General features: G+C 44.0%; 1 protein-coding gene across 1 annotated transcript in view; it reads right to left on the reverse strand.

Moving 5' to 3' along the window:
- Window positions 1–17,850, reverse strand: part of FAT3 (FAT atypical cadherin 3) — a 717,392-nt gene that overhangs the window by 17,873 nt on the left and 681,669 nt on the right. Inside the window, exon 23 of the mRNA XM_066248474.1 lies at window positions 11,563–12,031. Coding sequence (XP_066104571.1) covers window positions 11,563–12,031 — 469 coding nt within the window. The remainder of the gene's footprint in view (window positions 1–11,562; window positions 12,032–17,850) is intronic.

The raw sequence follows: 17,850 nt of genomic DNA on the forward strand, positions 1-17,850 counted from the left end.
GGCTAATCTCTGCTCCCCAAGTGGTTAGTGACTGATGTTGGGATTTTGTAGATTGACCTCTACAGGTATAAGATAGTTAACAATCTATAGACTGAAATAGCGTGTGCTTTCACAAACATGTTACTGAGTCCATACAACAGGGAACTCTCCTGTACAGAAGGATACTATGATTGTGGGGAAGTGTTCCTGGGCTCAGAGAGAAAAGGACTTATCTTCAGGAGGCAGGTGCAATTGGCAGGACAGAACTCAACATTCTTAAAAGGAGGGAACTGTGTCGTCTCAGCCCCTCTGGCACCAAGAAACACAGAGGGCCAGAGACAGAGGCTGACAGGGACACTCTTCAATGCAACACCAATGAAATTTGAGAGAGCTATCTTATGAGGAAAGACATTAGCCCTGGCCCAGGAGTTCAGTTGGTCAGAGTGTTGTCTTGACACACCAGGGTTGCGGGTTCGATCCTCAGTCAGGGCACATACAAGAATCAAGCAATGAATGCATAAATAAGTAGAACAACAAATCAGTGTTGTTCCTTTCCTCTCTCTCTAAAATCAATCAACAAATAAAACTTTTTAAAAAAGGAAAGACCATAATTAATGCAAACTGTGTCCAGCGATGGCCAGCCTGAAGTGTGTAGGCAGGTGCAGTGGTCTGAGATTTGCTTGCTTCAAATTAGGCTGATTTGGGATTCTTTTCTAATTTGGAAAGTTGTTCACTTAAATAGTATTGAGGGTTTCTGAAAATGGATGGGATTGGGAAGAATGCTTCTTAGTGTCACCAGGCTACTCCTTAGCCGGATAGCATGCCATTTAGAGGTAGAGTAACTTGTGAGAATGAATCAAATTCCTTTTCTGGACTGACAGGAAGGGTGGGACAGCTGCAATACAGGACTCTGGAAAGCACGTCAGTGACGAGGAAGGGAAGTCGGGGAGGGGGAACCTAAGGCAAGGCGGGTCAGCTCAGGTACAGCTCCTACCTCTCTAGCTCTTGTTTGGCACGATTCTTGCAACTGCTCAAATACAACTACAGCAGAATTAGAAAGGGGCGAGGCAGGGGCATGCAGGGACTGTCTGGGAATAAAGGACATTTGAAGCTCTATCATGGAAACTGGCTCCTAGCAAGGGTCGGGGTTTGATTTCTCTGATTTGATGCCTCTTGTGTCCTGGAAAATCAGAATTTCAAACAGGGTGCTACCTCGAGTGCACTATTTTATGCCTACACATATCTTTCTGCGTTTTGTCATTTTCATTCTATTTTGTGGGATATCTAGTCCTACCTGGTGCGGCTGCCAGCCTGACTGATTCACCCTATTCAACGACGGAGGGCCTGAGCAAGAGGCAGTGGTGTGCTGAGCCAGCTCAGGCAGGGCGCGGGAGCGGGCTAACATTCGGGAGTTTGGCAGGCCAGTTACCAAACCACTGGGAGCCTGACCTCAGCCATGGTGGGAGTATTTACACCACAGAAATCAGTAAATGCTACTTTTTAGAAAGCTGGCTTACCAACACACCTTTGGAATAGGGACTATGGCAGGCACTGGGCATGCAAAGACAGAAAAAACACCGAGACAATGAGCACAAAGATAGCGGGTACAGGGCACAGTGGGAGCACTGAATGTGGACACCGGCCCCATGCTAAATAAAACCATGCATGACTGCAGAGCTCTGTTCTACATCTTTTTATTTTTAGAGAGAGTTGGGGGAAGGACAGACAGACAGGAAGGGAGAAAGATGAGAAGCATCAATTCTTCGTTGCAGCTCCTTAGTTGTTCATTGATTGCTTTCTCATATATGCCTTAATCATGGGGCTCCAGCAGAGCTAATGATCTTTTGCTCAAGCCAGTGACCTTGGGCTTCAAGCCAGTGGCCTTTGGGTTCAAGACAATGACCTTGGGGCTACGTCTACGATCCTACCCTCAAGGCAGTGAGCCGTGCTCAAGCCAGATGAGCCTGCACTCAATCCAGTGACCTTGGGGTTTTGAACTTGAGTCCTCAGCTTCCCAGGCCAATGCTCTATTCACTGCCCTACCACCTGGTCAGGCTGTTCTACATCTGAGAAAACTTGCTGTCTATTTTGAAGATAATGATGATGACGATAATTAACATTTATATGATGTTTATTATGTGCTAAACAGTTCTAAGCACTTTGCATATATTAGCTCATTTAATTCTCCAAAAAAGTCTATGACAAAATAATTATTATCATCCCCATTTTATAGATGAGGAAACTGGGCCCTGAGCAGTTGATTACTTATTCACAGCCATGAACCTAGTGTAGAATCAAACAGCAGCCGTCTGACACCAGAGTCCTGAGCGGTTCAGTATTACCTTGAACTGTATTTGCAACAACCACACTTCATTACACTCACTGTCTGGATTTTTCTGTTTGTCTTAAAGCAAACTGTGTAGATCTCCTCTCTTGATCTCGAACTCATGGCACAAAGGAAGTAGAGAGAGACCCCTTTGGAAGAAATCTTGCTTTTTAGAATCTTAAATTTGGAGTTTTTATGTGAACATGATGAGAAAAAAAAAGCAATTGAAAAAATTTTAAAATAATCAGTTTTTGTTGTTTTTTTTGAGAGAGAGAGAGGTAGGAACATAAGCTGCTTCTGTATGTGCTCTGACCGGGGAATCCAAGTGACAACCTCTGCACTCCAGACAGCACTCCAACCAACTGAGCTATCTGGCCAGAGCTTAATTTTTATTGATTTTTAAAGAGACAGATAGAGTGGAGGGGGAAGGGAAGCATTTGTTGTCCCACTCAGTTGTGCATTTTTTTTGGTTGCTTCCCGTGTATGCCCTGATCAGGGATTGAGCCTGTAGCCTTGTTGTTTTGGGACGATGCTCTTAATTGACTGCGCTAACTGGCCAGGGCCGATTTATTTATTTATTAATGAAAGAAGAGTGATATCTATTGTTTGGCTCTGTGGAAAAGGCTTGTTGATCAGAATTAACCTGTTTTCACAAACTATTATTTATGATCTTATTATTCCAACTTGGGCCCTATTATTAATAATTTTTATAATATCAGTAATTCCCCCATAGTGATACTAAGTGATCTAATGCTTTAGTGGTTTAAAATCACTTTTCATCATTCTGTGGAGGATGATAAAATCCTAGGAAGGAAATAAGAGGCCCATTAACGTCCCAACTCCGTGGAGTGTTAGAGAGGTTAGTGGCTTATTCAAGGACATACAGCTAGGAAATGATTGAATTTGAACTTGAATCCAGGCTTTCAGATTCTCAAATCTTTCTACAAGAGTGCATTGGCATTGGAACTTGTCAGTGAGCCAGAACTCATTACTTGCTAGAATAAGGAGGGGCTTGTAGTCACTACCCACAACTCTCCAGGGAGCTGATGAGACACGCTGAGATGAACAGTATCAGACACCCTTTCTGAGAGCCAAATAATCATTAAATAATAAAGATAATAGCATAATAAAGTTTATCCTCTTCCCAAGCATTACCATATGTTGACATCAAACACAAATAAGAGGAACAGAATTTCAAGAGCTATCCAGGCATTATTTGATCACACGTAACTCTAGTTTTTGTACATGTAAAAGAAAAATAAAATTCAGTGGATAATCTCAAAATCTTATTAAAAAGAGTAGTTGTTTTTTTTCTCAGTTGGGGAATAATGTCAAATAAGGAAATCATTAGCAAGAACAACAGCTTATTAGGTGCTAGGAAAAATGCTAAGAACTTCCTATGCATTAGTCTCATTTAATCCTTGATAACAACCTTATGGTGTGAGTACTATTATTAGAGTTAGTTTACAGATGAGGGAACTACAGCTTAAGTAAATTGGTTTTCCCAAAGTTACATAGCCAATAAGTGGCTGGTGCTACTTACTTTATACCAGCTCCTAGGTTTAAAAAAGACAGTCGTCCCACATGTATTCAGATATGAGTTAAAAAACAAAACATAACAAACCAAAAAAAAAACCCCACCAAAACAAATCCAAAACAATGTCATAGCTTCTCTCCTCTCAAATCTGGCAGAATGAGAAGTGTATTTTTAAGCCTTGCCTCAAAGCTGTGCTCTTGTTTACCATCTTTCTTGTTACAGTGGGCGCAGATGGTTTTGAAATCTGCACCCAGACAAATGTAAAATGCTCCCTCCATTCCTTTGTCAAAGAAGAACAGGGCAAAACCTATTAAATGCAAAAATAGAAGTGGTTTGAGCGATTACAGGGTGAATTTGGGCTGGATAGGCACATCATCAAGATAATTTCTAACTTACTTCTTTGACTTGTTAGTCGTTTTCCGACCTGATTCATTGAGGTAATGGCCTCCACCCTTAGCCCCGCTCCCAGCTTAGGTGAACATCGCTCTGACGGGGTTTGGTTGCCTTGATAAGGAAACATCTGCCTGCTGCACAAAGGTGGAAATAATGACAAATGTGCAACTAGCACTTGGGGTCTGAAGTCAGCATCAACTGCCGTGCTTGCTGAATTACGAATTTCATTTAGAAACTCCAAGAACTGAGATGATTTGGGGAGGCAGCTGTGATTGGGTGGTGAGTCCCCGGATGCAAGTGTACATACATTCTGGCTGTTACTCAGCCGCTGGGCAGGATCACTGCCGAGCAGTCTGACCTCTAGGGACCCCCTTATTTTTTATCTGATAATTGAACCTCACTATTACCCATTTCATAGAGGATAATAAGGTTTCTGGATTCATGGACCACAATGCAGCACACGAACATTAGATACTTTATTGTTGTAGCAATTATAATCACTATGGATTCTAAAATTTCTCTGTTGCTCATAAACCAAACAATTGAAAGCTATGGGAGTTTTTAGTCTTTCAGGCTGAACTCTGGAAGATATGGAAACCTCTAGTCTGCGTGAATCTCAGTATGAGAAAACCAGCCATGCATTTTATCACATGAGATGCTAAGGGCGTGAGCTCTGCTACAGACCATGGCCTCTGCCACGCCTGCACCACTGCCACATGCAGTCACCCAACTTTTCCCTTTCTCCAAGCACAGCACACACATGTTGAGATCCTGTAAAATGAAGACCTCTGAAGACTGACTTGCAACTTTCCCTAGGAAAGCTGGCTTACATTTCATACAGCGTATCATTGATTGAGATAACAACACTAGGCACATGGTAAATCTTCACCTTCTAGCATGTTCTTTTGTGTCTGCATATAACCTGGCTGCTTTAGGGTCTTGAGTTTCTCTATTAGTATTGATATTATATATATTATTAATGCTGTTGCTGTGAAAAGTTTAACTCTATTTAAAAGGCAGCCAGAAAAAAGAACCTGCACCCCTGCATAAGCTGCCAAGCTCAGTGAAATTATGTCCACCATAGATTCACCGGGAGCTTGGGTCTTCTTCCTCTGCCTCTGCGCTCAGGGGCCAGTGGACTGAGCACACACAAAGGAACACCATTCAAACCCCTTAAGTCAGCTGCAAGGGCAGGAGGACATATGTCAAATCCATTGGTCACAGAAACAGCAACAGGTCTCCAGAATTTAACACAGAGCTCAGCACAAATCAGCACTTCATTCAAGTTTGATGGACTGAATTTACCTAGACCCTTACAAGTTAGGGGCACAGAATACTCAGTAAAACATCACCCAAAGTAGCATGGTTAGCTTTGTTTGTTGAAAACACTTCTATGCCCAACTTTTCGTAACATCTAAGAACTTGTTTTGTTCACTTAGAGACAGTAGGTAGATACTATTACTTTTATCTTTGAAAGGAGGCTCAGAGTGACCCCAGCCTCTTGACTGGGGAACAAAGTTCAATCTTTTTTTTTTTTTTTTTTTTTTGTTTAAGCTGGAAACAGGGAGAAACAGTCAGACAGACTCCCGCATGCGCCCGACCGGGATCCACCTGGCACGCCCACGAGGGGCGACGCTCTGCCCACCAGGGGGCGATGCTCTGCCCCTCCGGGGGGAGGGGGTCGCTCTGCCGCGACCAGAGCCACTCTAGCGCCTGGGGCAAAGGCCAAAGAGCCATCCCCAGCGCCCGGGCCATCTTTGCTCCAATGGAGCCTTGGCTGTGGGAGGGGAAGAGAGAGACAGAGAGGAAGGAGGGGGGGTGGAGAAGCAGATGGGCGCCTCTCCTGTGTGCCCTGGCTGGGAATCGAACCCGGGTCCCCCATATGCCAGGCCGACACTCTACCGCTGAGCCAACCGGCCAGGGCCACAAAGTTCAATCTTAAGACAAAAACATGAGCCCTGGCTGGTTGGCTCAGTGGTAGAGCGTCGGCCTGGCGTGCAGAGGTCCCGGGTTCGATTCCCAGCCAGGGGGAGAAGCGCCCATCTGCTTCTCCACCCCTTCCCCTCTCCTTCCTCTCTGTCTCTCTCTTCCCCTCCCGCAGCCGAGGCTCCATTGGAGCAAAGATGGCCTGGGCACTGGGGATGGCTCCTTGGCCTCTGCCTCAGGCCCTAGAGTGGCTCTGGTCACAGCAAAGCAATGCCTCAGAGGGGCAGAGCATCGCCCCCTGGTGGGCAGAGTGTCGCCCCCTGGTAGGTGTGCCGGTGGATCCCGGTCGGGCGCATGCGGGAGTCTATCTGACTGTCTCTCCCCGTTTCCGGCTTCAGAAAGATACAAAAAAAACACACAAAAAAAACATGGCCCTGGCCGGTTGGCTCAGTGGTAGAGCATCGGCCCAGCATATGGAAGTCTTGGGTTCAATTCCCAGCCAGGGCACACAGAAGAAGTGTGCATCTGCTTCTCTACTCTTCCCCCTCTCCTTTCTTTCTATCTCTCTCTTCCTCTCCTGCAGCCAAGGCTCCATTGGAGCAAAGTTGGCCTGGGTGCTGAGGATGGCTCCATGGCCTCTGCCTCAGGCACTAGAATGGCTCTGTTGCAATGGAGCAACTCCCCAGATGGGCAGAGCATCGCCCCCTAGTGAGCATGTTGGGTGGATCCCAGTCGGGCGCATATGGGAGTCTCTCTTTCTCCCTGCTTCTTACTTCAGAAAAATACAAAAACAAAACAAAAAACAGTTATCAAAATGCAGGATGAGCTCCTGACATTCAATTCCTAAATGTCCTATGATTATTTAGCTCTTCTGGAATCCACTGATTCTCGTTCTCAGAAATACAGAGTATACTGAGATTTCTAAACATCAGTGGTTCTCAAACTCAGGTGTGCATCGTATCTTGTTAAAAACAGAGATGCCTGGATTCCACCTGTACAGATTCTGAGATTCAGCCTTGAACGCTGAGTCCCCCTCCCCCTGCTTTTCACTGAGAAATTGTTCTCGGTAGGAAGTCCAGGAATTTGCAAATACAATTCAGAGACCTAGCAGAAGGTCCTCTGTTGTGGACAGTAAATGAAATGCTAGAGGCAAGGAAACAGATTTCCCCTTAATGATCAAGAGACTCTTCTGTAACAAAATCTTATTTTAATAGGGTCCTCAGGTGACGAAGATGCACCTCGGAGTTTGAGAACCTCTGTGTGCAATATGTATACACGACAACAGCAAAAAGCACCTAGTTTTCTTAGGTTTCAGGTCAGTTAAGAGAGAAATCAGTATATCCCCTAGAGATCTTGTTAAAATTCAGATTTTGACTCAGGTGGTCTGGGGCGTGTCTGAGAAGCCGCATTTCTAACATTCCCAGTGGTGGCGCTGCTGCTGGTCCCTAGAATACACTTTGAGAAACGGGTTAAGAGCATAGGTGGGGAGGTTCCACACACTCGGATCCACTTGACTGGCTGTGTGTTGCTGGGATAGTTACTTAACCTCTCTGGCCTGTTTCTTTATCTAAAGTGGGGGTGGGGGAGTATAGTCTTGAACCCAGAGTTTTGCTGCGAGAATTTTGTCACCATGCCTCTGTGCTTGCAAGGTAAGCACCCAGCACAGGACCAAGCTCATGGAAAGAGACTAGCAAGCAGTGGCTCTTACCATTTCAAAACTTAGCAACTTTTCATGTTAGGATTTAAACTTCTAGTCTCATGCAAAGCTGTCGAAGTGACTATTTTGTTTTGCCAAATTATAGTTTAGCCTCAACTAGGTCTTCTAGTTAGGGGCGTAGGCTGAGCAGGAGAAGGCACAGGGGACTGAGGACGCCTCATTCAGATGGTGGGTGCTCACTGGGCTGCTCTCCGCCCACTGGGTCTGGAAATGGAGGGGTAAGGATGGGACCAGAACATTTCTTCTCCACAGGGGTTGCTATTTCCAGTTCATGGTTATGAAATACATATAATTTGAAAGCTTTACCAAAAGAGAGCTTTCTTCTGTGGTTGATTTACAGAGTAATCATTGCACTCTTATTAAAAGTCAAATGTTCTGGGCTCTGAAGCCCTTGGGGTCCCCATGGCTTGCTCCTGGGACAGGCAGAGTCACAGCACTGGTCAACCTGCTGACCGTGTCATCCCGAGCTAACAGCCGTGGCTCCCTTGCCTTTCATGCCATGAGTTTGATTGTGTTTGGAGGTGGTTAGAGCAGAATCCTTTTTTTCTCTGAAAGAAAATGCTTCTTGCTTTGGGTTGCCTGCTTTAAAAACTCTGAGTGTTCTTGAATGCTGTGCTAGGATAGCCACAGTTTGAGAGCAGGCCTGCCACCAGGAGAGTCAATGAGCAATAATACTCCAGCATTCTTCAGTGGCTAAGGGAATGATTATGTTAAGTATGTGTCCTGGAATGTCAGAGTACCACACAGCACAGGGTTCTAGCAACAGATGTTCAAACAATTAACTTCTGCTATCAAAGTCCTCATGTGCGTGAAGTCACATTTTAAGTACTTCACTCTCTATATAGCTCCTTTCTGCTTTGAATCTGTTTGCATTCTAGCCTTTGATCTGGGGAAGCAAGACTCCCTGCGATTAGATAACCCTGGTAGCCAGAGGGAATTCTTCAAGGTATGAATAATTTTTCATTAATAACTCGGTCTTATTGTTCTTTTTAAACTGTCACTCATAACTAAGATGATTCTTATTTTAAATAACTTTATTATGAGCTACATAGTCTCAGAGATGTGAATTAAAAGCCAGATTGTTGGTTCTTTCTTTTCTTGTCCCTGCCTCCTACTGTTTGGCACCAACTGAGGGAGTTTGCAGATAGGATACAGGGACGTATAAAAAAATACTCTAACAGGAACAGATAATGGGGGCAAGAAAATATTCTTTCTCCTCTTTCCTTAGAAGCCAAGGCCTTACCCGGAAAGCCAAGAAGCAAGGGGAGCAGGTAGGTCCTTCCTCATTCATCAGAAGAGGACGCTTGTGCCTTTAGTTCCCCAGGGTAACAACAGAAGCTCTCTTCCTGGATTTCCTGTTGGGCATCAGGGAGTGTGCCTGCTCTGGGCTCATGCTGCACATGAAAGACCCAGATTGCCTAATCTGGACCAGGCCCTGGGGGCTGCTGAGATAGGAACCACCGGGCTCCCTCAATTAAACAGAGATAGAGGTTTGAGAGAAGTAGGTTGGGATGATGGAGGTGAGGAAAGATGCTTTCTTTGCTTTAGGAAAATGTAAGTCCCCAGGTACAAAGGAGAGACTTGAACAGGTATGAGGCTCTATCACTTTGGAAGAAAAAGCACCTGTTGTGGATCCCAATCCCAGTCATTGGTGGAAGCAGAGAGAGGGCGAGGGGGACAAAAAGGAGGATGAGAGAGCATGCAGGCTAGGTCGACTTGACTACTCTAGACAAGGCTGGGCCCCTGGGGAGGAGAAAGCAAGTTCTTTAGGCCACATGTGAAGTGTACGACTGGCAGGGCCTCAGGGCTGGAATCTAGTTAGACCAAAGGGGGCTTTAAAAAACATAAAGGAAATTTGCTGTTTCTGATGTGAGCTACAGTCATTTCATTAACAAACCTGCACTAAATACTTAGCTCCAGGATTCCATAGCAATTAAAAATAATTTTAAATGCACTCTGAAAAGCAAGATTCCGTAGTCTTTCCTCTTAATACAGTGATTATTATTCTTAAAGATAAACCATTGTGGAAGCCCATAGCTTCGCCAAAAGAAACAATGTCCTGCCATCGTTAAAAGTATGTTACAATTTGTGGCTGTGTACCTAGCATTTGATATGGAGTGGTGTTCTATTTCAACGCAATTTAATTATATGCTCCTTTTATATATTGTAGATGGCTCACACTAGCAGAATTGTTTTGCCTGGTGAAAAACTGGCCATGACTTGTCATAATGAGCTGGTTTATAGAACCACTGAAGTATAGTTACTGCCCATCACTGGGGAATTATGGCACCATAACAACCCTTTATTTACATATACTGCTGAGATAGTAAAAACAGCAAATAGATTTCTTAAATCGAGACGGCAGAAATTTCCCCCCAGGGCTCTCGGCCCTCACTGTGGCAGTAACATATGTAAGTCTAAATAACTTTGGTGTCTGTATTTCAGCAGTGCATCATCCTGTGGACAGTTTATAACATTCTAATAATAAAATGGACTCTAAATTTGGAGTTGGGCTTCACGAACATTAGATGGTAATGTGCACAGCAGAATCTCTAAGTGATTTGTGAGGAAGGTTTAAATTCGCTAATCACACTGCTTCTGAGAGTCTCTGAGAAGGGGCTGGAGCGGAAGCAGTGGCTGGGTCCCCGGGAGGAGGCAGAGCTTCGACCAGGAGCGGGCCTGGCCCAGTTCGCATTAACACACACAGCGTCTGGGTGAAGCCAGGATTCTTTCATCTTCAGACTCCTAGGACTTCAGTATGGTTGACATTTTCCTCAAACTATAGAGACCCTCTATAAACCCTCCCATGCCTTTGGGGGGGGCACCTGATTGGTTCTCTCTTTCATCTTCATGATGTACCTTTGGGGAAAAAATTTATTGGGGTAAAGCATCAAACCCTCATTGACTGGTTGGAGATTTCCTGTCAATTGCCTTCTCCTTATTCTTGACTTTCCATTCCTTTATAGTGTGGTCATTAGACTTATTATTATTATTATTATTATTTTAATATACATTTTAAAAGCATGCTTCAAAACATGTCAACTGTATTTCTATCCCTGGGGTAGTGAGTTCACTGCCCATCCCACCCCTCTAGCTTCTAGTAAAGTTATATGTCCACATGTGAAAGGCTTCATAACTTGAACTGCTACCAATCATTCTGCAGTGATATGTAGGTGACTCAAGAGGGCAAAAACTTAAAAGTGGGTCCTATTCCTCCAAGCTGCTGAGGCCTGGAAGAGTGTGGAGGGGGAAGGGAGTGGGCAGCTGTGATAGCATCTCTGGGGTCCTGTGGTCCTGGGCCTTGGGCCTGTGGGATGTTGGGCCTATGGGATGTTGGGCCTATGGGATGTTGGGCCTGTGGGATGTTGGGCCTGTGGGATGTTGGGCCTATGGGATGTTGGGCCTATGGGATGTTGGGCCTGTGGGATGTTGGGCCTATGGGATGTTGGGCCTATGGGATGTTGGGCCTATGGGATGTTGCAAATGGACTGGCTAAACTGGACACTCCTGCAATTGCCAAGTTCTCAATTCTCTCAAGGGGACTAAGAAGCTTTGCTAGCATCTTGGATGAATACCAGTCTCTGGGAGAGATCTTGGGTTGGTATGAATGTGAGCTCAAGGTCCCCTGCAGGTCTGTGCCCCCACCCCTGCCCATGCAGGGTGCCCAGGGCCCAGCGCACTCACCCCCGGAGGGCAGGCCGGCACAGCTGCCCCCGTGCTGGCAGGGGCTGCGCTCACAGGCGTCGGGGTAGAGCACGCAGCCCAGCTTCAGCTCGGTCAGGCCCACCACCTCGGCGAAGCTGCTGCGCTTGTTCTGCAGGGGCAGCTCATTGTCGTTCAGCACCACCGAGTCCAGGCAGCCCTGGAAGCCGCTCAGCACCTGCGTGACCCGCGTGTCGGTCAGGCTGCGGATGTTATCCGCCTGCACCAGGGCCCCGAAGTAGATGGTGCTCTCCGTGCTCAGCGTCTGGAAGTAGAGGGGCGCCCGGCGCCGCTCCACGTAGCTGTCGTCCAGGGACAGGCTGGTGAAATTGCGGTTGAGCTCCAGGAAGACCGAGTGCCAGCTCCCATCGCTGACCGCGCGGCCGGAGATGCCCAAGAGTCCGGGGCCACTGCCGCAGTCCAGCTGGAACCACAGCTTGCTGTCCACAATCTGTGCGGGCAATGACACCAAAGGGCTTTTTAGCATGCATCGGCAATCCATTCCTGTATACCCTGTTCCCAGACAATGAAGGGGAAGCAGACAGACCTTCCAGCTCACTAAGAGCTAAGGAAGCCTATCTATCTATCTATCTATCTATCTATCTATCTATCTATCTATCTATCATCTATCTATCTATCATCTATCTATCTATCATCTATCTATCTATCTATCATCTATCATCTATCTATCTATCTGTCATCTATCTGTCATCTATCTATCTACCTACCTATCACATGAATTCATAGAAACAGACTGAACCAGTCTTTCCAAAATACTCCACTCACAAAACACCCACAGGGATTATCACAGCATCACTTATTCTCAAGATAAGACAATATTTCTACTTATGCTTCAGTATGTTCCACAGATACGCCATTCTTAGGGACTCTCACTTCTGCTGCTAGGGCTCCATGGACTCCCTGACGCCCTCCCTTTCTGCATAAAGTTCATGGGCTCACGCCACACAAACACGCATGCTGTATGGAAGGTAGGAGGCCTTGTGAAGCAGGCAGAGCCTTGGGAGTTCAGGATTGAGGAATCTAATTGGGGTTTTGTCCTTTGTCACCCAGGTCACCTGAAGAGAGTCACCTGGTTGGCTTCTCTGGGTTTGGGACCCCGTATCTCTAGAGCAGAGATAGCTGCTGTGTCTTGTTTTACCATGTCCACTGCAGGTTAGCCACATGCACAGCACACACACACACACACACACACACACAGCACACACACACACACAGCACACACACACACACACAGCACACACACACACACAGCACACACACACACAGCACACACACACACACACAGCACACACACACACACACACACACACACTCTCTGTTCTGTAATGTACAAAGACTGGAGACAAATAGTTATTTTCTTTTCAGAGAGCTTTCACAAGTAATCTATGCTGTTGCCTTTGTCATTTTTTTTTTTTTGGTCCAACAAAATGGACTGAATGAATATTGTAAATCATATCAAAATTCTTGCTCAGTGACAACTCCTGGATAAATATCTATATTTTTATTTGAATGTGAGTAATAAAATGATCAAATGTGACTTTGGGGACTACCTTCTTCTGCACAGTCCATCTGCTGCTATGCTCTATGGCTACAAAGTGGTGTCCCTCATCTATCATGGAAAATCTGGTGCTGAGGGTGCAGTTCATACAAGGTTTTGTAAAAGGAAGTATTCAATTAATATATTTACTTAATCCATTCCCCTCCCAACCTGACGTTCTAACTACTGGGATAATAACCAAGTTACAAATTTACCCCAGAGAACGGATGTGGCCCTGATGTACTCACATGCACTGACTGAAGCTGTATAACTAAGACACATGAAATTACCCCATACTAATGCTGAGCACTGTGAAGTTTACCCTTTCTTTTTCCTGTTGAAAATAAAACAACAGTAGCAACATCACTGAATGAAGAGGAAGCCAGAGGCCTACATGATCCTCAGCATGTTTTGAAAATAAAAACTAGGAGTTTTGAATTATAAGCCTTGTTAAGATGACTAACGAGAATGCTGGTGCCAAAAGCTGCCTTACAAAAAGTTAATCTTTTGCTATTTCATGAGTATATGATGCCAGGGAGAGAAAAGGACATTTTCTCATGTTCTCATACCGGAAAATCATATTCTGATCATATTTAGTTTTTCTCTGTCTTCAGAATAGTGTTTACCCAGTTTTAAAGGATCTCTCTTTTAAGAGAACAAAGCTTTCTCAAATCAGAGGGCAAACTATTTCAATAGACACTGTGATGTGCATGAAACTTCAAGAAAAAACTATAGCAATGATCTGAAATGCTGTGCCCGGTGGGGGGAAGGAGGCAATATCTTCGGTGAAATGCATAATTCAGAAAGTGCGGCCCTAATATTACAAAGTACGTGGGTCCTTGGGGTAGTTTCAAATCAGTGAAGTGCTTTAACTCAGATCTTCAGTGGGCTGGGATTTGGGAGGCAATATATCAGAACTGTAAGAAGTCTTATTATAAGAAAGTAAGATTTTGAGTAAAAATGTTTAAGTTATGCTACTGAGTTTTACTCCTTCAGATCCTCAATGTGTGGCTCGAGGAAATGCACCTTTATCATAAAACTTGTAAGACAATCACATATTCTTTGAAAAAGGGGCCTTTATGTATTTTTTTATTTTTAAATCTTTTTATTTTTCAATTACAGTTGACATACATTACTATAATAGTTTCAGGTGTACACCCCAGTGATTGGACATTATATAACTTACTAAGTGATTAGCCTGATAAATCTTGCACCATCTGACACCACACATAGTTATTAAAATATTACTGACTATATTCCCTCTGCTGTACTTACATCCCTGAAACTATTCTGGAACAACCAATGTGTACTGCCCAATCCCTTCACCTTTTTCACCCATCCACAAACCCCTTCCCATCTAACAACTATCAAAATGTTCTCTGGGTCCTGGCCAGATGGCTAAGTGGTAGAGCGTAACCAGGGTACAGAGGTCGTGGGTTCAGTCCCTGGTCAGGGCACATACAAGAGGCTATCAACGAGTGCCACAACTAAATGGAACAACTAAGTGGAGCAATGAGTTGGTGCTTCTCTCTCTGTCTCTCTTTCCCTTCCCTTCTTTCCTTCTCTCTCAAATCAATAAGAAAAAATTTTAAATGTTCTATGAGTCTGTTTCTGTTCTGCTTGTTTATTTTGCTTGTTAGATTTGATTGTTGATAGATATGTATTTACCGGCATTTTATTGTTCATATCTCTTTCTTCTTCTTCCTCCTTCTTCCTCTTCTTTCTTCTCCTCCTCCTCCTCCTCCTCTACTTCATCTTCCTCCTCTTCCTCTTCCTCCTCCTCTTTCTTTTCCCCTTCTTCTCCTCCTCCTCCTCCTCTTCCTTCTTCTTCTTCTTCTTCTTCTTCTTCTTCTTCTTCTTCTTCTTCTTCTTCTTCTTCTTCTTCTTCTTTTTCTTCTTCTTCTTCCACTTTAATATTTCATTTAAACTGATTTGGTGGTCATGAACTCCTTTAGCTTTTTTTTTTTTGTCTTAGAAGTTCTTTACCCATCTTTTGATTCTAAATTATATCTTTGCTGAGTAATCTTGGTTATAGATTCCTTCTTTTCATCACTTTGACTATTGCTTGTCAATCCCTTTTGGCCTGGAATGTTTCTGTTGAGAAATCAGCTGACAGTCTTATGGGGGCTTCCTTGAAGGTAACTGCTTTTCTCTTGCTGCTTTTAAGACTCTCACTTTGTCTTTAACCTTTTGCATATTTTAATTATGATGTACCATGTTGAGGGCCTATTTGGGTTCATCCTGTTTGGGACTTTTAGTGCTTCCTGGATTTGTATGTCTATTTCCTTCACCAGGTTAGGGAAGTTTTCTGTTATTATTTTTTTCAAATAGGATTTTAATTTCTTGCTCTCTCTTTTCTCCTTCTGGCATGGCTATGTGAATATTGGTGCTCTTGAGTTGTCCCAGAGGCTCCTTACAGTATCCTCATTTTTGGGGATTCTTTTCTATTTCTGCTGTTGTGATTGGATGTGTTTTGCTTCCTTATATTCCAAATCACTGATTTGATTCTCCACTTGACCTACTGTACTGTTGATTCCTTATATATTATTCTTCATTTCAGTTAATGTATCCTTCATTTATGACTGGTCCTTTTAAATGCTGTTGAGGTTCTCACTAAGTTCCTTGAGCATCCTTATAACCAGTGGTTTGAACTCTGCATCTAGCAGTTTGTCTCCATTTCGTTTAGTTCTTTTTCTGAAGACTGTCCTTTCATTTGGGACATGTTTCTTAGTTCCTTATTTTGGCCACTTCCCTGTGTTTGTTTTTATGTATTCGAAACTCCCTGTGGGCCCTTGCCAGTTGGCTCAGTGGATAGGGCATTGGCCTGGCATGCGGATGTCCTGAGTTTAATCCTCAGTCAGGGTACACATGAGAAGTGACTATCTGCTTCTCTTTCCCTCCCTCTTCCCCTTCTTTCTTTCTTCCCCTCTCTCAGCCAGTGGCTCGATTAGTTTGACCATCAGCCTCAGGCATTGAGGATAGCTCAGTTGATTTCAGCATCAGCCCCAGACAGGGGTTGCCAGGTGGATCCTGGTCAGGATGCATATGGGTGTCTGTCTCTCTATCTACCCTCCTCTCACTTATGAAAAAAAAAAAAAGAACAAAAGAACTGTTTGTGCTTCCTGGGCTTATATGTCTATTTCCTTCACAAAGTTAGGGAAGTTTTCTGTCATTATTTTTTCAAATAGGTTTTTAATTTCTTGCTCTCTCTCTTCTCCTTCTGCTACCATCATGATGTAAATGTTGATAGAATATTTATGTCTCTCAGGCTTGGTAGAGTAGCCTAATAGAGTAGCTGTCCTGTAGGGTCTAGTGGCATAGCCTCCCTGATGGCCCAAGCTCGGTACTTGGAGTATGCCCTCTGTGTGGGCTGTGTACACCCTCTTCTTGTAGTTGAGACTTGAATGCTATTGGCATGTTAATGAGAGGTATTTATGTCCTGGCTGATCAACTGCAAGGGCTGGCTTGGCAGTGACCACTGACCACGGTGGAGGATCAGCTGTGAAGGTCTCACAACATAGAGCAAGAATTACTTCAGTGGGGTTCTGGTGCTGGCTGAGTTAGCTGAAAAGGGGACTTTTAATGAACCTATTTTCAAGGCTGCCATTAATAGCTATCTGACACTCAGTAAGTACTCAAAAATATGTTTTGAATAAATAAATGAATAAATAATCATCCCAGCCCTCCAAAACCTTCTTTTTTATAGAGACTTGTAGTGTTCTCAACCTGTTTGCCTTTCAGAGGCCCAGATCTACTCCTGATTAGCTACTACTTTGGCCAAATCATCGACTTTCCTTGAGCCTCAGTTTCCTCACAGACAAAAAAAGTGTCATCATATCTATGCACAAGTGAGTGAGCATAATATACACACACACACATATACACACACATACTCTATTAACTTTTAGGTATGTTATTATGATAACATGTTAACTTACTTCTCAGTAATACTCTTATACAGACCCTTGAAACTCTGGAATCTTGTGGGGAGCTAACTTGTTATTCTGCTGATCTATATTGGAAAGATCTGGACACTCCAAGTGGCCAAATGAACTTTCCTTATCTTACCTTCAGCCCTGGGGTGTTAAGCTAGCAATGTTTGAGAATCGTGAAAATGAACCAATGTATCATCTATAAATTCTCCAAAAGATAAACATAGAAGACTGGCACAGGGGAAAAGCTATAGTGGTACCTTGAGAAACAAATTTAATTCGTTCTGTAACTGAGCTCGTAAGTCAGTCAACTCATATATCAAACTGCCGATACTGGACCCGTGCGCCAATGTGCCAACTAGCAGCAGCTTCCCAAATCACGACTCGTATCTTGGAATTTCACTTGGATCTTGAACAAAAATACGGACCAAGTCGCAGCTCCTATCTTAAAAAATTCATATGTTGGTCTGTTTGTATCTCAAGGTACCACTGTACTTGTGTCTGGCAAATCTCTTCTGGAGATCTGACATGTTTTTATCATAGCTTCGAGGAGAGCCACAGAACCTATCCCATGATTCTCACTCTGGCTCTGGCTGCCAGGAAACTCAGTTATGGTATGTGTTCAACTGAAGTAGCAACCCTTGATCTAGAGTTTTTTAATGGTGATATTCTGCTCTTCCCCACTTCATTGGCTGGCTCTTAATCTTTTGTTTTTATCTTAATGGTGCTTTGATTTTGATTGCATTTGGGTGTTATGGTAAGCCTGGAATCACTTTTGGA

The sequence above is a fragment of the Saccopteryx bilineata genome, chromosome 1 (genome assembly GCF_036850765.1).
Source record: "Saccopteryx bilineata isolate mSacBil1 chromosome 1, mSacBil1_pri_phased_curated, whole genome shotgun sequence".
NCBI classification, from domain to species: Eukaryota; Metazoa; Chordata; class Mammalia; order Chiroptera; family Emballonuridae; genus Saccopteryx; species Saccopteryx bilineata.